Genomic DNA, 24,508 nt, shown 5'->3' with positions numbered 1-24,508 from the left:
TAGATATGAATGTAGGAGGTATGATCAGTAAGTTCGCAGATGACACGAAAATTAGTGCAGTGGTAAATAGCGACGATGGAAGTCTCATGCTACAGGACGATATAGACGGGTTGGTTAGATGGGCAGAACAGTGGCAAATGGAATTTAACCCTGAAAAGTGTGAGGTGATGCATTTTGGGAGGACTAACAAGGCAAGGGAATACACAATGAATGGTAGGACCCTAGGAAGGACAGAGGATCAGAGGGACCTTGGTGTGCATGGACATAGATCCCTGAAGGCAGCAGGACAGGTAGATAAGGTGGTTAAAAAGGCATATGGGATACTTATATTCTATGCCTTGGCTAATGAAGGCAAGAGCAGGGAGGTTATGATGGAGCTGTACAAAATGCTAGTTAGGCCACAGCTGGAATACTGTGTGCAGTTCTGGTCGCCACACTATAGGAAGGATGTGATTGCATTGGAGAGGGTGCAGAGGAGATTCACCAGGATGTTACCTGGGCTGGAGTATTTCAGCTATGAAGAGAGACTGGACAGGCTGGGGTTGTTTTCCTTAGAGCAGAGAAGGCTGAGGGGGGAACCTGATTGAGGTGTACAAAATTATGAGGGGCATAGATAGGGTAGATAGAAAGGAACTTTTCCACTTAGTAGGAGTCAATAACCAGGGGGCATAGATTCAAGGCAGGCGGTTTAGAGGGGATTTGAGGAAAACTTTTTCACCCAGAGGGTGGTTGGAATCTGGAACTCTGCCTGAAAGGGTGGTAGAGGCAGGAACCCTCACAACATTCAAGAAGCATTTAGATGAGCACTTGAAACGCCATAGCATACAAGGCTACGGACCAAGTGCTGTAAAATGGGATTAGAATAGACAGGGCTTGATGGCCGGCGCGGACACGATGGGCCGAAGGGCCTCTTTCTGTGCTGTATAACTATGACTCTAATGCCATAATTATTCACAAGAAGAAAACTCATCTCAAGTAACCTTACTATTTCTTGATCACTGCAGTCTTTGTAATTTGGACAGCGTTACTTCAAAGGGTTAGCTGGTAAAAATATGCAATTTTCAGATTATTTCAGTAATTGTTCAGTACTGAAAGTTAAAGCAGCTGACAAGAAGGTTGCCTCAATACTTACGCACTGAGAGAATGGGTCTCGTCTCTGACCGTTGATAACTATCCCGTATTGCACTCTCATTCTTGTCATCGTCATCATAGGAATCTGAAGAGGCATCACTATCATCCACCTTTAATGCAAAAACAGCAACAACCTGATCAGCATGTCTTGCGGCTCCGAAACAGACAATGGCTGGGACTGGCCACTATTGCCCTCCCTGGGCTCGGCCCTTCAGTCACTGCTCATTTTAATAACTGGAAACTTGTGGGCTGGGAGCCACAGAAATGGAAAATTCTGGATGTAACCAAAACTCCATCGCCTGCCGGCATTCCTTCTCCTACATTTAGCACCTGTTGATGGGCACCCTGATAAAGGAAGCCTGCTTTTAAAGGCATCATTTACCCAGACACCAACTCAATCCCCGAGGTGGCTCAATAAGAACAAATGAATCACAGGAATGTTCCACAGGGCTCAGCTCACAGAGACTAGTTTTATATAACAACCAACCTACACCATTTCAAACTTTATACTCAGGGTCATAGCAACTTCTCTTCCACCAATCTCTAGGATTGGCTAAATGCACAAGTCCCAGGAAAGGAAGTCCAACTGTTGTCACTGTCCCCGATTCCCAAGATGCTTAACTTCACACTCCAGTGCAGTACTGAAGGAGGGTTACTGAGGTGTCCTGGCCAATATTTAGCCCTCAACTAACATCACTAAAACAGATTATCTGGCGATTGCCACATTGTGGTTTGTGGGGGCTTGCTGTGCGCAAATTGGCTGCCACGTTTCTGACATTGACCACACTTCAAAAAGTACTTCATTGGCTGTAAAGCTCTTTGGGGTGACCGGAGGTGGCGAAAGGTGCTATAGAAATACAAATCTTTCTTTCTTTGCCTTGTAGCTTGCCTAGTGGATAATACTTCCACACGGTGACCATGCTTTCAACCAATGATGAATGAACTCTCCCAAGTCATTTACAGTCTCTACCAGTGGAGACCCTTAAATAGTTACCTGTCCCTATATGTATTATCCTAGATTTATCCACAAGATGTATCTGCCATATTGTGGCCAATGTAGAGAGTCAGGTCAAACCTCTGAGAATAACCTTCCTACTAGTTACCTGCTAACATTGCTTCCGTCATTAGTAAATCCTTGTGTAAACAACGGTTTTAATTCTCTATAAAGGAGAGCCAGACAGCAAGAGGGAGAGAGCGCGAGCCAGTGAGGGAGTGTGTGTGGGGGGAGGGGGGGGAAAGAGAGGGAGAGCCAGCCAGCGAGAGCGGGAGAGGGAGTGAGAGGAGCGGGGAGCCAGCCAGCCAGCGAGAGCGAGAGCGCGAACCAGCCAGCGAGAGAGAGAGACACAGACAGCAAGAGAGAGATAGAGAGAGTGTGAGACTAGAGAAATCGAAGGTAGATCTGTGAGGCTACTCAGGAGAGTAGGAAGTGTCACCATACCAGTGAAATACAAGGATCAGTGTCAGAGCTTGCCTCTCATAGTAGCGGCAGGAGACAAGCCTGCCGTGATGGGTAGAAATTGGTTAGGATCACTGAAGCTGGATTGGAATGAGATTTTGTGTGGAAGCGAAATTTGCATCGAAAGATGCTGTAATCAAGCAGTATCTGAAGGTGTTCAGCGAAACGGGAAGTCCGATCCAAGACTACAAGGCGAGTGTCAGAGTGCAGAAGGACGCAAGACCAGTTTACTGCAAGCCATGTCCCGTACCATACGCACTCAAGGAGAAAGTTGAGCAGGAACTCAAAAGACTAGAAACTGAGAACATTATCTCGAAGGTAGACCTGAGTAATTGGGCTACACCCATTGTTGTTGTACCCAAGTCAGATGGTAAGGTAAGGTTGTGTGGTGATTGTAAGATAACTGTAAACCAGGTTCTAGAGTGTAATCTACCCAATACGTTGCCAAACGTGGAAGATTTGTTCACAATGCTGACAGGTGGCCAGATCTTTTCGAAGTTAGATCTGACAAACACCCGAGTTAGAGAGAGTCCAAGTCATGCTTGACTATAAATACTCACTGAGGCCTATATCAGTTCAATAGGCTACCATTTGGAGTGTCTTCTGCCCCTGACATATTCCAGGGGGCGATGAACCAAATTTTGCATGGGATTGAAGGGATAGTGTGTTATTTGGATGATATACTCATTTCAGCACCAAACAGGCAAATCCATGATGAGGTGTTGAGTGAAGTGCTCAAACGGCTAGAGAAGCACGGAGTACGAGTGACAGCTCACAAGTGTGAGTTGTTTCAAAACTCAGTGGAGTTCTTAGGACACAGAGTAGACAAAGATGGTTTACATCCAACCAAGGGAAAGCTGGATGCAATCAGAAATGCACCCAGTCTCAAGAATGTCTCTGAACTTCGATCATTTTTGGGTCTTTTGAATTATTACAGAAAGTTCCTCCCAAACTTGGCTACATTGTTACATCCACTGAATGAGCTGTTGAGAAAACAGGTCCCGTGGAAGTGGTCAAAAGAATGCAACGCAGCATTCAAAGAGTGCAAAAACCAGTTAGTGGAGAGTACGTTAGTTCACTATGATATATCTAAGGAGATCAAGCCAGCATGTGACGCCCCTCTGTACGGAGTTGGGGCAGTGATCTCTCATGTACTAGATAGTGGGGAGGAGAGACCAATTGCTTTTGCTTCACGCACTCAGTGCCAGTGAACGGAATTATGCGCCAATCGAAAGGGAAGCTTTGTCATTAATTTTTGGGGTCAAGAAATTTCACAAATACTTGTTTGGTCATAAATTTACCATAGTTACTGACCATAAGCCCCTGACAGCAATCCTCTATCCAATGTGCCCAGCTCCAACCTTAGCTGCAGCCTGAATGCAGAGATTAGCTTTGATTTTGTCAGCGTATACGTAGGACATTGAGTACAGACGATCAGCTGACCACAGTAATGCTGATGCTATGTCCAGTTTGCCATCCCCATCACAAGTTACACCCAATAAGGAAGAAGTGTTCTATTTCTCATACATCGATGAGCTGCCAGTCACAGCTGAAGAGATTGGTAGGGCAACCAAACGTGGCCCAATTATGTTAAAGGTGTATGATTACATAGCAAATGGATGGCCAAACCAGGTATCAGAGGAAGATATCCATCCATACTTTGTCCGTAGGAATGAATCGTCAGTGGATAAAGATTGTATCATGTGGGGAGCAAGAGTGGTTATCCCAAATAGGTTCAGGTCTAAATTGTTGGGAGATTTTCATGACCAGCACCTGGGAATGTGCTTGACCAAGAGGTTTGCATGCAGTTACTTATGATGGCCCGGTTTAGATAGAGAGAGTGCACATCGTCAGTCAGTGTACAACATGTCAATCGGTGAGCAAGAAACCACCATCAGTACCATTACAGCCATGGAAATGGCCTCCCAGAATGTGGCAAAGGTTACATGTAGATTTTGCTGAGCTCGAAGGACAGCAATTGTCCATAGTGATAGAGGGTCACTCGAAGTGGGTAGAGGTGTTTCCGATGCGGATAATAACAAGCAAAACACTAGACAATTTGCGAAGATTGTTTTCTTCATACGGCCTCCCAGAAGAAATTGTGTCCGATAATGGGCTGCAATTTTGTTCAGAAGAGTTCTCACAGTTCATGAGCAGAAACAGTTCCACCGTACCACCCTGCTTCAAATGGTGCAGCAGAGCGCACAGTACAAATTGTCAAACGTGCCCTCGTCAAGCAAATGTTGGATCCAAATCCCAAGAAATGTCAGTTGTCGTTGGACCACAAACTGGCAAATTTTCTGATTACCTATCGGAATACTCCTCATATCACTACTGGTAGGAAACCAGCAGAGTTGTTTCTCAAACGACAGCCACAAACCAGGTACTCGTTGTTAAAGCCAAACTTGGCACAGTCCGTAGAAAATAAACAATCAAGGCAGAGAGTCATGATAAAGGTAGAGTTGGAGAGAGAAGTGTGAAGTTGAACCAGAAGGTTAGAGTGAAGAACCATCACCATAAATGGTTAAAGTGGTTACCAGGAAGAGTAGTGAAGATATGTGGCCCTCCTACATATTTGGTCAAGATGGAAAGGTTAGGTTTGTTCACATTGATCATACATACAGATATGGTTGGTGTTGAAAGCTGGGGTGATTCCATTTATTCTGATGAGTCAGATAGTCTTGTTACAAGTAGAGTACCAGCAGCAAATCCCACATCAGACGTACCAGAAACAAGTCCAAGACAAAGTCAGAATTCAAGTCTGAGGCCGAGTCAGGCAGACAAACAGTCTGAAAGTGTAGAGAGTCCCAATGTAGATCAAGGTCAGCCCTTGGAGAAAAATTCTCCTCAGGCTCAGCCTAGAATGAGCCAAAGTCCGACAACAAGATCTGAAATTTCTGTTCGAGAAAAAAGGTATCCTCTTCGAAGCAAAAAGCCAGTGGTTAAGTTTAATCTGTAAATATGGAAAATAACTTCATATCTTGTGTTACCGAATTCTATAGCAGAATTTGGAAACATAAAATGGGTTCCATTTGGGATATATATATATAAATATCTATCAATCAAGAGTTGTGTATGCCATGCAAGTCACGTACAATGATTATTTGCTATGATTAACTTCAATAAGGAGGGAGAAGTGTAACAGAGCCACCTGGTGGACTACTGATGTATAGAATAAAAAGCCATGTGCAGTAGAGTCATGTTGTGTATATCTCTTTATGCTGTGTCTCCAGATATCACGAGGGGGCGCCCCGGGCGGCGAGCGACCGAGGGGGCGCCCCGGGCGGCGAGCGACCGAGGGGGCGCCCCGGGCGGCGAGCGACCGAGGGGGCGCCCCGGGCGGCGAGCGACCGAGGGGGCGCCCCGGGCGGCGAGCGACCGAGGGGGCGCCCCGGGCGGCGAGCGACCGAGGGGGCGCCCCGGGCGGCGAGCGACCGAGGGGGCGCCCCGGGCGGCGAGCGACCGAGGGGGCGCCCCGGGCGGCGAGCGACCGAGGGGGCGCCCCGGGCGGCGAGCGACCGAGGGGGCGCCCCGGGCGGCGAGCGACCGAGGGGGCGCCCCGGGCGGCGAGCGACCGAGGGGGCGCCCCGGGCGGCGAGCGACCGAGGGGGCGCCCCGGGCGGCGAGCGAGGGCGCGCCCCAGGCAGAGAGAGCGAGTGGGGGTGCGCCCCAGGCAGAGAGAGCGCGAGCGGGGGTGCGCCCCAGGCAGAGCGCGCGAGCAGGGGTGCGCCCCAGCCAGAGAGCGCGCGAGCGGGGGCGTGCCCGACCGAGACCGAGAAAGAGAGCATGCACTAGTGTAGCACAGACTGGAGATACTGGGGCCATTTCCAGCGAGCAGAGAAACAGACGATGCAAGAGGTTTTTTAAATTATATTTTCTCTTATTGTGGGGGGGGGGGGGGGGGGTCAGTGACAGAGGTCACCAATTTAAAACATCCACTAGTGTGTGATGAGAGGTTCGGAGAAATTTCCTTCTGGAAGAGTTACTAGAGTATTTGCCACAGGGCATGGTTGAGGCATTGCACCTTTCAAGGGAAATTTGGTTAAATATTTGAAGCTGATGATACAGGGCTATGGGAAGATTGGGCCAGTGGGATTAACTTTGAATTGCTCTCGCGAAGACACAATTGGGTAAACGGCCTCCTTCCTTGCGGTAAGCTTCTATGATTGTATGGTTAAGAATTTCTCTCTACGCCCCCCACCCCTCCATATGCCCACTAGCCCCGTATTGGAAAGCTGTACCTATTTGAAAGTTACCTGTCTGCCAAATAGAGAAGTAATTTCTGCTGATTCATCCCCGTTGCATTTAATTTTCACTGAAAACATTAAACCAGTCAACACGTATGATGTGGTTGAAATGGCCTGTACAATCTGCACTGATTGCAGTAATTTCAACAGACAGGGAGTGTGGTTATTCCATCTTCTGGCACTGTTCATGTGAGGAGGGTAATGGTGGCACACATCAATAATATATTATTGTTCTGCATTTCATTTATAAATTTCTACCTCAATAAATGAGGCAGAAATTCTTTTCACAATGTCCATTTAGAGTGAATAGATTTTGTACGTTCGTGGTTGAGGTACATTTATTTAAGAAAGTTCTTAAAATAGGACAGCTTTCAAAGCTGGGATTGGATTTTAGTTTGGCTTCACCAGCACTGAAGAATACATTGTGTTCAAGGTCAGCCTCCCTCCAGCCACCCTCCCATTTCAGAGCCCATTTACACTCTTCCCTCCTCGTTATCAGAGCCTCTTTAAATGTAACGAAATCCTGAGGTAGAGATTCCACTTTGGGCACAATCGACCACAAATTGCACTCGTATTCCAAACTGAATTTTGTACTCGGGTTTCTGCTCAAACTCATTCGCATATTGCCGAACGTAAAATCGTCCACGAACCAGCACAATTGGGCAGCGTTTTCAAATGTCATTTTTTCAAATTTCTTTTCGCATTAAAAACTATTCGGTGATGTATTTAAGAGTGGCAACCTGGCGCAGTTTGATTAATGCAGCTGAACATAGGTTTCACAAAAAATAAGCATTTTAATCAGAGTGTCTGGTCCACCACCTGTGAGTAACCGGACTTTAAATAACTTAAAATAACAAAGAAACTAAACAGAACCATTGACTAGTTTCATTGGTGTACAGTAGTCAGTTTCTTAGTAAATTAAATATGTAATATGTAAAAGCTTTTATAAAGGTGCCCATTGGTGTCCTTGCACCTAAAAAGCACTGGTTTTGAAGAGGCTCTTCGAAGGGCCGCAGCAGGCACAGTTAGCGGAAACTCAGCATGGTGATTTATTCGATCTGGAGGCGTGGCCAGTTGTGGCAGGGCCGGCTTCCAGTGCAAATGATCGTGGAAACGCTTCTGGTGCTGGACGTAATTTGCCCTCGAAATTCCTCGATCTTTTGCACTGGCTTGGCCGATTTTACCAGCACAACCTAGCGAAAACTCCAGGCCTCTAACTACAAACTTTCTGGTCAGCACAATAGCCTGGAGTAGGCAATTTGGAAAAGGGAATTTGTACAAAACCAGGAACATTGAATACAAAGTATTTCGAGAACGCTTAACAGATTAAAGCACAACACATGGATCTCACCAAGTTCTTCCAAAGGCACCCGGACATTACATTTTGACTTAACAGGTTTATCAAGACTTTCCAATAATTCATATAGGTCTGAGAGCATTAAAAAAACAAGCCTGAAGGCTTTGTGTCTTAATGCAAGGAGCATCCGGAACAAGGTGGATGAATTAGCTGCGCAAATAGAGGTAAACGAATATGATTTGATTGGGATTACGGAAACATGGCTCCAGGGTGGCCAAGGCTGGGAACTCAACATCCAGGGGTATTCAATATTTAGGAAGGATAGGCAAAAAAGAAAGGGAGGTGGGGTAGCATTGCTGGTTAAAGAGGGGATTAACACAATTGAAAGGAAGGATATTAGCTCTGATGATGCAGAATCTGTATGGGTAGAACTGAGAAATATCAAGGGGCAGAAAACGTTAGTGGGAGTGGTATATAGACCTCCAAACAGTAATACGGAGGTTGGGGATGGCATTAAAAAGGGAAATTAGAGAAGCATGCAGTAAGGGCACAGCAGTCATCATGGGTGACTTTAATTTACATATAGATTGGGCTAACCAAATTAGTAAAAATACTGTGGAGGAGGAATTCCTAGAATGTTTACGGGATGGTTTTCTGGAACAATATGTCGAGGAACCAGCCAGAGATCAGGCCATCTTAGACTGGGTATTATGTAATGAGAGAGGATTAATTAGCAATCTTGTTGTACGAGGCCCCTTGGGTCAGAGCGATCATAATATGATAGAATTCTTCATTACGATGGAGAGTGAAGTAGTTGACTCAGAGACTAGGGTCCTGAATTTAAATAAAGGAAACTACGATGGTCTGAGGCGCGAGTTGGGTAGGATTGATTGAGGAATGTCACTCAAAGGGTTGACGGTGGATAGGCAATGGCAAACATTCAAAGACCGCATGGATGAACTACAGAAGTTGTTCATCCCAGTTTGGGATAAGAATAAAACAAAAAGGGTGACTCAACAGTGGCTAACAAGGGAAATTAGGGATAGCATAAGATCCAAGGAGAGGGCATATAAATTGGCCAGAAAAAGCAGTAACCCTGAGGATTGGGAGCAGTTTAGGATTCAACAAAGGAGGACAAAGGGATTAATTAAGAAGGGGAAAATAGAATATGAAAGTAAGCTTGCAGGGAACATAAAAACTGACTAAGAGCTTTTATAGATATGTGAAGAGAAAAAGATTAGTGAAATCAAGTGTAGGTCCCTTGCAGTCAGAAGCAGGGGAAGTTCTAATGGGAAACAACGAAATGGCAGACCAATTAAATGCATATTTTGGTTGTCTTCACAAAGGAGGACACAAATAACCTCCCAGAGATGTTGGAGAACATAGGGTCTGATGAGAGGGAGGAACTGAAAGAAATCAGTATTTGTAGGGAAATGGTGTTGGGGAAATTGATGGGATTGAAGGTCGATAAATCCCCAGGGCCTGATAATCTACATCCTAGGGTACTTAAGGAGGTGGCCCGAGAAATAGTAGATGCATTGCTGATCATCTTCCAAAATTCGCTGGAATCTGGAACTGTACCCATGGATTGGAGGGTAGCTAATGTTACCCCACTATTCAAAAAGGGTGGGAGAGAGAAAGCGGGGTAGTGGGGAAAATGTTAGAGTCCACTATAAAGGATGTAATAGCTGAGCACTTGGAAAACAGTGACAGGATCGGACAAAGTCAACATGGATTTACAAAAGGTAAATCGTGCTTGACTAATCTACTGGAATTTTTTGAGGATGTAACTGGGAAAATAGGTAAGGGAGAACCAGTGGATGTGGTGTATTTGGACTTTCAAAAGGCTTTCGATAAGGTCCCGCATAAGAGATTACCGTGTAAAGTTAAGGCACATGGGATTGGGGGCAAGGTATTGACTTGGATAGAGAACTGGTTGGTGGGCAGAAAGCAGAGAGTAGGAATTAACGGGTCTTTTTCCGAGTGGCAGGCAGTGACTAGTGGGGTACCGCAGGGATCAGTCCTTGGACCCCAGCTATTCACAATGTACATTAATGATCTAGATAAGGGAACTAGATGTAATATCTCCAAGTTTGCAGACGATACAAAGCTGGGTGGGCGTGTGTGCTGCGAGGAGGATACCGAGAAACTCCAGGATGATTTGGACAGGTTGGGTGATTGGGCAGAAGCATGGCAGATGCAATATAATGTGGATAAATGCGAGGTTATCCACTTTGGTGTCAAAAACAGAAAGGCAGACTATTATCTGAATGGCAATAGATTGGGAGAAGGGGAAGTGCAACGAGACCTGGGTGTCCTTGTGCACCAGTCGCTGAAGGTAAGCATGCAGGTGCAGCAGGCGGTGAAGAAAGCAAATGGTATGTTGGCCTTCATAGCAAAAGGATTTGAGTACAGGAGCAAGGATGTCCTGCTGCAGTTGTACAGGGCCTTGGTGAGACCACACCTTGAGTAGTGTGCGCAGTTTTGGTCGCCTTATCTGAGGAAGGATGTTCTTGCCATGGAAGGAGTTCAGCGAAGATTCACAAGGCTGATCCCTGGGATGGCAGGAATGACGTATGAGGAGAGATTGGGTCGATTGGGCTTATACTCGCTGGAGTTTAGAAGAATGAGAGGGGATCTCATCAAAACTTATAAAATTCTGACAGGTCTGGACAAACTAGATGCAGGTAGAATGTTCCCGATGGTCGGAGAGTCCAGAACCAGGGGTCATAGTCTAAGGATAAGGGGTAAGCCATTTAGGACAGAGATGAGGAAGAATTTCTTCACCCAGAGAGCGGTGAACCTGTGGAATTCTCTACCATAGAAGGCGGTTGAGGCCAAGTCTTTAAATATATTCAAGAAGGAGTTAGATATATTTCTTAGAGCTAAAGGTATCAAGGGATATGGGGAGAAGGCAGGTACGGGGTACTGAGTTTGGATGATCAGCCATGATCTCATTGAATGGCGGAGCAGGCTCGAGGGGCCGAATGGCCTACTCCTGCTCCTATCTTCTATGTTTCTATCAAACATTCCCCAAGCATCCTCTCACTCCCATCGTCCAACAATGTGTTCACATGCAGCTCGAGCACCCTTTAAAGTTCCTGCCCAAACAGGCTTACAAGAACCATAACTTCATTGAGTTGCCAACACTTTTGGCATCAACTGATGGGTGTCTCATTGAAGCAGAGCTTTTAAAAAGGTAGAGATCGCAACCCTCGAGCTGTGCTAATAGTCTTTGTTCTCTCTTGGAATAACTGTGTTCCACATTCCAAGATAATTATTTGCCAAGGTGACCCAACTGAAGTTCAAGGCTACAAAGAGAATTGACAACGTTGATCCAGACAAATATAAATTGGTTCAAATCAGGGACCAAAGTTATAAATTACATAGAACCTACAGTTAGAACTTTTCCAACAAAGTGGGGCTGGATCTGTGGAACAAATCATTGGGAAAAGCAAGTGATGTGGGCAGAATCAAAGGCAATTAATGGATTTAATTTGGTTCAATAGGCAGCACTCTCCAAGTCAGAAGGTTACAGGTTCAAGCCTCCATTCTAGGACTTGAGCACAATCTAGGCCGCACTGTGCGAGGGGCGGTGCGGAGGGAGCGCCGCACTGTGCGAGGGGCGGTGCGGAGGGAGCGCCGCACTGTGCGAGGGGCGGTGCGGAGGGAGCGCCGCACTGTGCGAGGGGCGGTGCGGAGGGAGCGCCGCACTGTGCGAGGGGCGGTGCGGAGGGAGCGCCGCACTGTGCGAGGGGCGGTGCGGAGGGAGCGCCGCACTGTGCGAGGGGCGGTGCGGAGGGAGCGCCGCACTGTGCGAGGGGCGGTGCGGAGGGAGCGCCGCACTGTGCGAGGGGCGGTGCGGAGGGAGCGCCGCACTGTGCGAGGGGCGGTGCGGAGGGAGCGCCGCACTGTGCGAGGGGCGGTGCGGAGGGAGCGCCGCACTGTGCGAGGGGCGGTCTTTTGGATGGGATGTCCCTCCGAGGCCCCGTCTGCTCGAGGCACCATCCTCCAAGGTACTAACCAAGAGTAGGTAGTTCTGTGTCCTGGACAACTTTGCTTCCTCAATATCAGTGAAAGTATTCATTGGTCATTCATCTGTCTGCTGTTTGAGATGTTAACACTGCAGAATAACTACCCTGTATGTCCACATAAGTCACAACCCTTCCAAGTAATTCCTTGTGTGTGAAACAAAGGTGTTTTAACATAACACACTGTATAAATGCAAGTTATTATTGCAATGAGCACAAGCAGGTAGGCGAGGTGAAGTGGCAGGATTGCTTTGCCCATTGTAACAAGTTGTATTTATATAGCACCTTTAACACAGTAAAACATCGCAAGGCGCTTCACAGGAGTGTAATCAAACAAAGTTTCACACCGAGCCACATGTCATATTAGGACAAGTGACCAAAAGCTTGGTCAAAGAGGTAGGTTATAAGGAGAGAGGGGTAGAGGGGTTTAGGGAGGGAATTCCAGAACTTAGGGCCTAGGCAACTGAAGGCAAGGCTGCCAATGGTGGAGCGAAGAAAATCGGGGATGTGTATGAGGTCAGAATTGGAGGAGTGCAGATATCTCGGGGGGTTGTGGGGCTGGAGGAGATTACAGAGATAGGGAGGGGCGAGGCCATGGAGGGATTTGAAAACAAGGAGGAGAATTTTGAAATCGAGGCATTGCTTAACTGGGAGCCAGCAATGTAGGTCAGTGAGCACATTGGTGATGGGTGAACGGGACTTGGTGCGAGTTAGGTCACGGGGCAGTGAGCACAGGGGGTGATGGGTGAACGGGACTGGGTGCGAGTTAGGACACGGGGCAGTGAGCACAGGGGGTGATGGGTGAACGGGACTGGGTGCGAGTTAGGACACGGGGCAGTGAGCACAGGGGGTGATGGGTGAACGGGACTTGGTGCGAGTTAGGACACGGGGCAGTGAGCACAGGGGGTGATGGGTGAACGGGACTTGGTGCGAGTTAGGACACAGGGCAGTGAGCACGGGGTGATGGGTGAACGGGACTGGGTGTGAGTTAGGACACGGGGCAGTGAGCACAGGGGGTGATGGGTGAACGGGACTGGGTGTGAGTTAGGACACGGGGCAGTGAGCACAGGGGGTGATGGGTGAACGGGACTGGGTGTGAGTTAGGACACGGGGCAGTGAGCACAGGGGGTGATGGGTGAACAGGACTGGGTGCGAGTTAGGACACGGGGCAGTGAGCACAGGGGGTGATGGGTGAACGGGACTGGGTGCGAGTTAGGACACGGGGCAGTGAGCACGGGGTGATGGGTGAACGGGACTGGGTGCGAGTTAGGACACGGGGCAGTGAGCACAGAGGGTGATGGGTGAACGGGACTGGGTGTGAGTTAGGACACGGGGCAGTGAGCACAGGGGGTGATGGGTGAACGGGACTGGGTGCGAGTTAGGACACGGGGCAGTGAGCACAGAGGGTGATGGGTGAACGGGACTGGGTGTGAGTTAGGACACGGGGCAGTGAGCACAGGGGGTGATGGGTGAACGGGACTGGGTGCGAGTTAGGACACGAGGCAGTGAGCACAGGGGGTGATGGGTGAACGGGACTGGGTGTGAGTTAGGACACGGGGCAGCAGAGTTTGGGATGGCCTCAAGTTTATGGAGGGGGGAGGATGGGAGGCCGGCCAGGAGTGCGTTGGAATAGTCAGTCTAGAACCTCTCATTTCTGGTATCATCCTTGTAAATCTTGTTGCACCTTCTCCAGTGCCTCTACATCCTTTTTATAACATGGAGACCAGAACTGTTCACTGAACTCCAAGTGTGGTCTAACCAAGGTTCGAGACAAGTTTAACAGAACTTCGCAGCTTTTCAATTTTTCCCCCTCAAAATAAGCCCCAGCGCTTGGTTTGATTTTTTCTTCAATGGCCTTATTAGCCCGTGTTACTACTTTGTGATTTGTGAATCTGTACCCCCAGAGCCCTCTGCTCCTCTACCCCAGTTAGACACTTATTTTCCAAAGAGTATGTGGCCTCAAATTCAACATCTCACTCGTTTGCCAGTTACACACCCATTCTGCAAGTTTATCAATGCCTTCTTGTAATTTGTCACAATCTTCCTCAGTATTGACTATACTTTCCATTATAGCTTTTTTGAAATTATATACAATAACTGCAAGAAAGCCTTCATGCATGATGTCATTTGTGGGTTGGCAGGTTGTAACTAGTGGAGTGCCGCAAGAATTAGTGCTTGGGCCTCAGTATTTACAATCTATATCAATGATTTCGATGAGGGAAGAGTGTGTAATATATCCAAGTTTGTTGACAATACAAAGCTAGGAGGAAAAGTAAGCTATGAGGCGGACGCAAAGAGGCTAGAAAGGGATAGAGACAGGTTAAGTGAGTGGGCAAGAAGGTGGCAGATGGAGTATAATGTGGGCATGCAGAGGGATTTGGGTGTCCTTGTACACAAATCACAGAAACTTAACATGCATGTACAGCAAACAATTAGGAAGGCAAATTGAAGTGGAGCAGCGGCACCCTTCAGGAATTAAGGGGTTAACAATGCAGCTTGCACACCAGACAGAGACCAGCGGAGACAGGTCAGACATGCTGACCACAAGGTCTCGATGCTTTTGCAAGATTAGATGAAAATAGCTCAGAAGCACCAACCACAAACTATGGAGCCTAGAGATAAGTAAAACCACACGGGGCACAGCTAGACAGAAATGCAGACATGTGGTTTTACTAAAGATCACAAAATTATAACAGGCAAGATCATGTGACAATAAATATAGGCGAAGTCATGTGACGCTAGACAGGGAATAAGCCAATCAGCAACTGAGCACGCGGGCTTTAAGCCAATTAAAACAGTGCAACAGATTATGCACAAGGTTACCACGACTTTTGAACGCATAAATATGTAACACTTACTGTATCATTTCGGAGAAGTCTCCTGGTGCGCCAGTAGAGATTGTCGCCTCACCGGTGTAATAAAGACTATTTAAATAACGATCCAATACCTTGTGTCGCGTGTTGGTTTAAAATACTCCACAACACAAATGGTATGTTGGCCTTTACTGCAAGGGGCTTGGAGTATAAGAGTAAGGAAGTCTTGCTGCTATTATATAGGGCTTTAGTAAGACTACACCTGGAGTACGGTGTCGAGTTTTGATCTCCTTACCCAAGGAAGGATATATTTGCCTTGGAGGGAATGCAACGAAGGTTCACTAGACTGATTTCTGGGATGAGCGGGCTGTCCAATGAGGAGAGATCGAGTAGAATGGGCCGATATTCTCCGGAGTTTAGAGGAGACACGAGCTCATTTAAATGTATAAAATTCTTACAGGGCTTGACAGGGTGGATGCCGAGAGATTGTTCCCCCTGGCTGGAGAGTCTAGAACTAGGGGGCATAGGCTCAGGATAAGGGGTCAGCCATTTCAGACTGAGATGAGGAGGAATTTCTTCACTCGGAGGGTTGTGAATCTTTGCAATTCTCTACCCCAGAGGGTTGTGGATGCTGAGTTGTTAAGTATATTCAAGGCTGATATAGATTTTTGGACTCTAAGTGAATTAAGGGATATGATTTGGGGATAGGACAGGAAAGTGGAGTTGAGGTAGATGATCAGCCATGATCTTACTGAATGGCGGAGCAGACTCAAGGGGCCGTTTGGCCTACTCCTGCTCTTAATGCTTAGGTTTTGTTCTCCCAGAATTCTTTTTTCCATCTTCGATTCAGACTGATTTTTTTTTCCATTTTTAAAAAGTATTGATAGAAAAAAAAACAGTAAATTATATTAGGGACAAGTCAATTCTCATTCAGATGCTAATGCTCCTGTATTGAAAATTTTAAGCACCGAATTTCAAAATGGAAAAAAAAATAAGTCCTTCTGAACATCTGCAAAGATTTTTACATATAAATCAACAACAGCTGAATGATTTTTCAATCATACACCTCCAATAAAGAGCGTACAATGACAGGTCCAAGCTTACAGGATAATTAGAATTCTACATTTTAATGAAGGTGCTAGTAAGAGTCTGGAGCTTTTCTACAGGAATTCCAGACAGAAAAGTGTTAAGGAATTCAAACCTCAAACTAAAACTATTTCATGCCTCTTACAATTTCTTACATCGTTTTTCCATTTTCTTGCTTCATTGTACACCTTCAGCTGTCAAACTCCTTCCATCTGCTTTTCCTCAAATTCAAGCTTTTTCATTTGATAATCTCTCTCACGTCTATTCCCCTTTGCACCATCACTTGGGGAAATCTGGTGGAATTCTAACCTAGTTTTAGGTTAGAAGCAGTGAATCCAGAGTCACATGGGAGGGGGAAACAAATTCTGTCCACCAGGATAGTCATGTTCCCTCCTAGAACCATCTCCCCGCGAGACAGTGTCATGAGCTGACTACACAAGGTCGGAAGTATCCACAGAAGATTATCCCACTTGAGTCATCATTTAACAGGTTTGTTTTCCACACAAAAGCCTTTTAATCAATAATTTTCTGGAATGCCTACAAGGCCCAAGGACGGTGTTACTTAGTAGAAGTGAAGACTCTACCAAGGTACGTAACTATTCTTCTGGACATTGCATCCATCCTGTACGTGAACAGATACTCCAGAATAGACCTGCAAATGAAGAGTTCTCCCTGGCTGCTAACGCTAACAGATTACTTCACATAGCCACCTTACAAAGAATATTGACTGAAACTTGCCAACAGGGTATTACAGGAAACTCTGGTATCCGGCACCGGCGTGTTGCCGGTTGATCAGAAATTCCAGATGATGGAGAGGGTTATCTACCGAGCCTATTTTTAACAAAGAAAAATAAAAAATTCAAGAAGTGTGCAGTATACAGTAATTGGGTACTCACCTACAGAATGTTGTGTTAAATGGATGGTGGAAGATGCTTGATTAAGTACAGTACTGCCAGTTGAGGGTAATGCAATGCAATGACTACCAGCAGCGTGGGAGACACACAGTACCCCTGTAAAATGGTGGATCAGGAGAGACTACCGGCAGCACGGGAGAGTCAGACTCCTGTTACAGGGGTATTGAGGTGTTCCGACTCCCGACAACGCCAAGAAGCCAAGTAGTGGCAGTTTGGAGAACTACCCCCACTGACTAACTCGGCCACCGTGGGAGACTCGGACTCGGCAACATTGCCGGTTATTGAGGTGTTGTTTTCGGAGTGAGAATTTTGTCGGTTAATAGAGAATTCCAGATATTTAGGTGCCGTTTAAACAAGAGTTTCCTGTAATATGAAATGCATTAGACAACCCATCTGTTAAGCTGAAAATGAGTATATTGACTTGCCTGATACAGGAAAAACTAAACAACAATGTTCTATGAGCCTCAACACAGCAGAGAGGTTTATCATAGAACCAACGTTTACAGCACAAGAGAAGGTCGTTAAGCCCATCACGTCAGTGCTGGCTCTTTGCTACAGCAATTCAAAACAGATTCCATAGGGAAAAGAGAAGCATTCAAAATGTTATTTCCCAGTCTAAATAAAAATGGGATACCATTGGCAGAAAAGCAAGATGCACCTGAAGTGCTGCATGATGAGCGCAGCCAAGGTTAGTCAACAATAACTGGCCCTCATTAATCCTAAACACTCAGACCACAGCTACCAACAGTGTGGTTTTGCAAGACACAAATTTCATGCACCAGGTGCCAAATAGTAGAGACAAGAGCCCATTAATTGTTAGGAACAAGGGGAAGTCTACCCAGCTCGATTGCCCCCAGACAATACCAGGTTGCAATGAACAAGGCAAGAAGTTGGTGTCAGAAGTCCAGTTTCAGATTATAAACTATTTCTGGAGACATGCATCCTTTCATTTGAATAATAGCCAAGCCTGGGCACTGGGAATGTTTAAAATAGACACCATGGCTATTGTTTCTGATCAACATTTAAACATTTCATAGCATTTAAAACATGGTGCACTCTTCCAGGCACTTCACTTGGAAGAATATTTCCATGTTTTAAAATGCTGAGAGGAATGGATAACATACAAGGTTGTCACCAGCATTTCAATAAAGGTAGAGGATGGGGAGTGAGCAACAATGAATGAGGCCCAGGGAACAAGGGGCAGATTACAGCTAACGATGATGTGACACTGAGGAAGGTGGAGGGATGGAAGGTATGGATGCAGTGAGTCATTTCTCCAAGTAAGTAAAGAGTGGCCTCTTTCTGGCTCTGGACTGGTGATAGCTATTGGGGCAGGTTTTGCAGTGGGTATGACTGCCTTTAAATTGGCCACAAATTCTGGATTTCCGCATGCGCTTGTATTAACATAGAAGATAGGAGCAGGAGTAGGCCATTCGGCCCCTCGAGCCTGCTCCGCCATTCATTGAGATCATGGCTGATCATCCAAATTCAGTACCCTGTCCCTGCCTTCTCTCCATATCCCTTGAGCCCTTTAGCCTTAAGAAATATATCCAACTCCTTCTTGAATATATTTAATGAATTGCCCTTAACTGCCATTTGTGGTAGAGAATTCCACAGGTTCACCACTCTCTGGGTGAAGAAATTCCTCCTCATCTCTGTCGTAAATGGCTTACCCTTTATCTTTAGACTATGACCCCTGGTTCTCGACTCCCCGCCATCGGGAACATCCTTCCCGCATCTAGTCTGTCTAGTCCGGTTAGAATTTTATAAGTTTCAATGAGATCCTCTCTCATTCTTCTGAACTCCAGCGAATATAAGCCCAATCAACCCAATCTCTCCTCATAACATCATTCCTGCCATCCCAGGTATCAGTCTGGTGAATCTTCGCTGCACTCCCTCCATGGCAAGAACATCCTTCCTCAGATAAGGCAGCCAAAACTGCACACAATACTCAAGGTGTGGTCTCACCAAGGCCCTGTACAACTGCAGCAAGACATCCTTGCTCCTGTACTCGAATGCTCTCGCTACGAAGGCCAACATACCATTTGCCTTCTTAACTACCTGCTGCACCTGCATGCTTACCTTCAGTGACTGGTGCACAAGGACGCCCAGGTCTCATTGCACTTCCCCTTCTCCCAATCTAATGCCACAGATAATAATCTGCCTTCCTGTTTTTGCCAAAGTGGATAACCTCGCATTTATCCACATTATACTGCATCTGCCATACATCTGCCCAATCACCCAACCTGTCCAAATCATCCTGGAGTTTCTCTGCATCCTCCTCACAGCACACACGCCCACCCAGCTTTGTGTCGTCTGCAAATTTGGAGATATTACATCTAGTTCCCTCGTCTAGATCATTAATATATATTGTGAATAGCTGGGGCCCTAGCACCGATCCCTACAGTACCCCACTAGTCACTGCCTGCCACTCGGAAAAAGACCCGTTTATTCCAACTCTGCTTTCTGTCTGCCAACCAGTTCTCTATCCAAGTCAGTACCTTGCCCCCAATCCTATGTGCTTTAACTTTACACGCTAATCTCTTATGCGGGACCTTATCAAAAGCCTTCTGAAAGTCCAAATACACCACATCCACTGGTTCTCCCTTATTTATTCTACCAGTTACATCCTCAAGAAATTCCAGTAGATTAGTCAAGCACAATTTACCTTTTGTAAATCCACGTTGACTTTGTCCGATCCGGTCACTGTTTTCCAAGTGCTCTGCTATTACATCTTTTATAATGGACTCTAGCAATTTTCCCCACTACAGATGTCAGGCTTACCAGTCCATAATTCCCCACTTTTTCTCTACCACCTTTTTTGAATAGTGAGTTTACATTAGCTACCCTCCAATCCATGGGAACTGCTCCAGAGTCTATCAAATTTTAGAAGATGACCAGCAATGCATCTACTATTTTTAAGGCCACTTCCTTAAGTGCCCGAGGATATAGATTATCAGGCCCTGGGGATTTATCGGTCTTCAATCCCGTCAATTTCCCTAACACCATTTCCCTACAAATACTGATTTCTTTCAGTTCCTCCCTCTCATTAGACCCTATGTTCCCCGACATTTCTGGGGGGTTATTTGTGCCCTCCTTTGTGAAGACAGAACCAAAGTATGTATTTAATTGGTCTGCCATTTCTTTGTTCCCATTATAAATTCCCCAGATTCTGACTGCAAGGGACCTACGCTTGACTTCACCAATCTTTTTCTCTTCACATATCTACAGAAGCTTTTACAGTCAGTTTTTATGTTCCCTGCAAGCTTACTCTCATATTCTATTTTCCCCCTCTTAATTAATCCCTTTGTCCTCCTTTGCTGAATCCTAAACTGCTCCCAATCCTCAAGTTTGCTGCTTTTTCTGGCCAATTTATATGTCCTCTCCTTGGATCTTATGCTATCCTTATTTTCCCTTGTTAGCCACGGTTGAGTCACCTTTTTTGTTTTATTTTTATGCCAAACAGGGATGAACAAATTCTGTAGTTCATCCATGCGCTCTTTAAATGTTTGCCATTGCCTATCCACCGTCAAACCCTTTAAGTAACATTCCCCAATCCATCCTAGCCAACTCGCGCCTCATACCATCGTAGTTTCCTTTATTTAAATTCAGGACTCTAACCTCTGAGTCAAATACTTCACTCTCCATCTTAAATGAAGAATTCTATCATATTATGATCGCTCCGCCCCAAGGGGCCTCGCACAAGACTGCTAATTAATCCTCTCTCATTACATAATACCCAGTCTAAGATGGCCTGATCTCTAGTTGGTTCCGCGACATATTGGTCCAGGAAACCATCTCGCATACACTCCAGGAATTCCTCCTCCACAGTATTGTTACTAATTTGGTTAGCCCAATCTATATGTAGATTAAAGTCACCCATGATAACTGCTGTGCCCTTATTGCACGCGTCTCTAATTTCCCGTTTAATGCCATCCCCAACCTCAGCATTACTGTTTGGGGGTCTGTATGCAACTCATACTTAGATACTGAACTTGCGATCTGTCAAGGTACACAATGACAGATGATCCACACCAATGGGGAAAGAGTCATTGCTGGCAGAGTTGGGCTAATTGCCCACCAACTGCCCAGCAATTACGTCTGAAAATTTTAAGGTTAGTGAAAGCAGGCGCAGGAGCCTGCTTCACTGTGAAAGGAACCCATTTGAGTGCGTCTGAAAAGATAAAATACATGTACCTAGTGGCAACATTTAGAAACATTAATATAAAATGAATTAATATTTAAAATTATCAATGCTTTCTGCAATCTAATTGTAAGATCAAGAATTGGGCATTCAGCACAAATCATTTATACTTCCTCCAAATGTATGAAATAAAATCATTTTGCTATTTAATTATGTGCTTCATGAATGGTGCATAGTAAATCAAAGGGATCATTGCCAACATCTTTCAGTGCTGTTGAATCGCAATCCGTCGTAATGGACCTTTGACATTAAATGCTAGCCTTAAAGCAAAAATTAATTTACCTGATTTACATAAAGAGTCAGTGTCATAACGGCACAGAAGGAGGCCATTCAGCCCGTGCCAGCTCTCTGTAGAGCAATCCGGTCAGTCCCATTCCCTCGCTCTATCCCCGTAGCCCTGCAAGTTTATTTCCCTCAAGTGCCTATCCAGTCTTCCCTTGAAAACATCGAGTGTCTCCGCTTCCACCACTTCTGTCGGCAGCGAGTTCCAGGTCCTCACCACTCACTGCGTAAAAAAGTTTTTCCTCACATCCCCCCCGTATGTCTTGCCCAAAACCTTAAATCTGTGTCCCTTAGTCCTTGTACCATCAACTAGTGGGAACAGCCTTTCCCCGTCTAGCCTATCCAAACCCGTCATAATCTTGTACACCTTTATCAAATCACCCCTCAACCTCCTTTGCTCTAATGAAAACAAATCCAGATTCTCCAACCTGTCCTTGTAGCTAAGATCCCCCATCCATGGAACCATTCTGGTAAATTTCCTCTGCACCCTCTCAAGGGCCTTCACATCCTTCCTAAAGTGTGGTGACCAGAACGGGATGCAGTACTCCAGTTGTGGCCTAACCAGCACTTTATTAAGGTTCAGCGTAATCTCTCTACTTTTGTACTCAATACTTCTATTTATGAAACCCAAGATCCCATATGCTTTGCTAACCACTCTCTCAATATGTCCTGCCTCCTTCAGGGAACTATGCACATTAACTCCCAGGTCCCTCTGTCCCTGCACACTCTGTAAAACTGTGCCATTAAGTGTATATTGCCTCTCCCTGTTCCTTCTGCCAAAATGCATCACCTCACACTTCTCTGTATTAAATTCCATCTGCCACCTGTCTGCCCATTCTGCTAGCCTTTCTATGTCCTGTTGCAGTCGATCGATATCCTCCTCACTTTTTACCACACCCCCAAGTTTGGTGTCATCGGCGAATTTAGAAATTCTACTCTATTCCAATATCCAGGTCATTTATATAAAGCAGTGGCACCAGCACTGACCCTTGGGGAACACCACCGTCTACCATCCTCCAGTCTGAAAAACAGCCATTTACCACAATAAATCCAAACACATCTTTAATTTAAAAAGCCGAGATGTTTGAAGTACAACAGATAATTCTTTGGGCTAGCAAAACACTCCACAACGCTCTACAGTACTCCTTAGTGCAAATAAGAACAGGAACATGTTTCTTAGTATGAAATATAAATAACGTAATGTTTAATGCACTTCCCAAGTGATAGAAACGGTTTTAACCTCAATAGAAGGTTGAACTGCGAAATGATCGATTTCACTTTAGTAAACGGTCAAAGGACGAGAATCTTTCCATTGATCGCAAATTAACTTGTTTAGCCTTCGTGGAAAACAGACCAAATTATTGTTGATATTTAGTTACATAATTTTAACAAAATGCTGATATGAAATAAATATCAAGTACCAGTTTAATTAAAAGTTTATAAAATGCAATTTCACTGGAAGAGACAATGAAGTTTGTGGGCGTGTCTTCCCTTCGGCATAGGCTGCACGCTGCACTCCTGGCCCTCGCGGTGCACTGTGCTGCACACAACTCTGCAGCGCCGACCGGCAAGTCCACATTCTGGGCCTCCGGAGCTACGCCGCCGACCGCAATATTTGGGCCATTAAAATGGGAAACTATAATGGTGGCTGAAAGGGGACAGAATATTTCTTATGACCGGTTCAGTGATTTTACTGCGAGCAAAATAAATTCAGGAAGCTGGGCACGAGCCTACAGGCAAAAAAAATTAGCCGATACTCAAAATAGGAATTCTTTTTCCCTCAACATTCAGACAGCAAAAAAAGCCAATTTGCTCCCACTTTTTGACAAGTGGGAGAACAGACTGTGCAGCTCACTGTGGTACGGAGATTAATTTGTAAAACAATAGAACATTGCCCAGATTGTCTTTGCACTGATTATTTTGCAAGACAAGAAATTGATCTTTCCAGGCTCTTAAAGACAGACAGTTCCACAAGAGCCAGATGGCCAAGATGACCCTGAGAAAGTCCCAATTCTGCAGCGTAGGTTTACCAGAGTGATAGCCGGACGCCAAGGGTTAAGTCACGAGGAGAGATTACACAAACTAGGGTTGTATTCCCTGGAATTTCGAACGTTAAGGGGTGATTTGATTGAAGTTTTCAAGGTATTAAGGGGAACAGCTAGGGTTGAGAGAAACTATTTCCGCTGGTTGGGGAGTCTAGGACTAGGGGGCAGTCTAAAAGATAGAGCCAGACCTTTCAGGAGTGAAGTTAGGAAACACTTCTACACTGAAAGGGTGTTAGAAGTTTGGAACTCTTCCGTAAATGGCAACTGATGCTAGGTCAATTGTTAATTTTAAATCTGCGATTGATAGATTTTTGTTAACCAAAGGTATTAAGAGATATGGGGCAAAGGCAGGTATATGGAGTTAGGTCACAGATCAGCCATGACCTCATTGAACAGGCTCCAGGGGCTAAATGGCTTACTCCTGCTCCTATGCTGCTATGGTCCAGGCTGGTGTTTATGCTCCACACGAGCCTCCTCCCACTTTACTTCATCTAACCCTATCCTTCTGTTCCTTTCTCCCTCATGTCCTTATCCAGCTTGCCCTGAAATACATCCATGTTATTTGCCTGAACTACTTCCTGTGGGAGCAAGTTCCACATTCTCACCACTCTGGATAAAAAGTCCCCCCTGAATTCCTTATTGGATTTATTAGTGACTGACTATCATATTTATGGCCCCTAGTTTTGAACTCCCCACTCCATTTACATTCTGTATTCAAACTTTTGAATTATGTATTTTTGCCCAAAATTACAAAATTCCCCTGAAAATATTCTCTGTTTTACCTGCTGATATTTTAATATTCTTACAAACAGATGACAAGGAGCACATTGAGTTCTTCTTTAGAGCAAAACACATCTTCTAATGAAAAACTTCTGTGCTCTGGTATGGTCCAAGACTGAACGGTTAAACAGCCTGAGGAAGGCCTTTATATCTTCCATTATTGCTCATAAATCCACAAGCTGATAGATCGGGAGAATGAGGCAAGATGCTGCTACAAAAGAA

General features: G+C 45.6%; 1 protein-coding gene across 1 annotated transcript in view; it reads right to left on the bottom strand.

Annotated features, from left to right (window-relative positions):
* The window catches only part of slc38a12 (solute carrier family 38 member 12), a 303,056-nt gene that overhangs the window by 217,412 nt on the left and 61,136 nt on the right, over window positions 1–24,508 (bottom strand). Inside the window, exon 5 of the mRNA XM_085963226.1 lies at window positions 1,133–1,241. Coding sequence (XP_085819352.1) covers window positions 1,133–1,241 — 109 coding nt within the window. The remainder of the gene's footprint in view (window positions 1–1,132; window positions 1,242–24,508) is intronic.

This window comes from Somniosus microcephalus, chromosome 21 (assembly GCF_052327205.1).
Source record: "Somniosus microcephalus isolate GS21.2 chromosome 21, FLI_Smic_1.0, whole genome shotgun sequence".
In the NCBI taxonomy this organism is placed as follows: Eukaryota; Metazoa; Chordata; class Chondrichthyes; order Squaliformes; family Somniosidae; genus Somniosus; species Somniosus microcephalus.
This window is presented reverse-complemented; position numbering and strand designations above follow the sequence as displayed.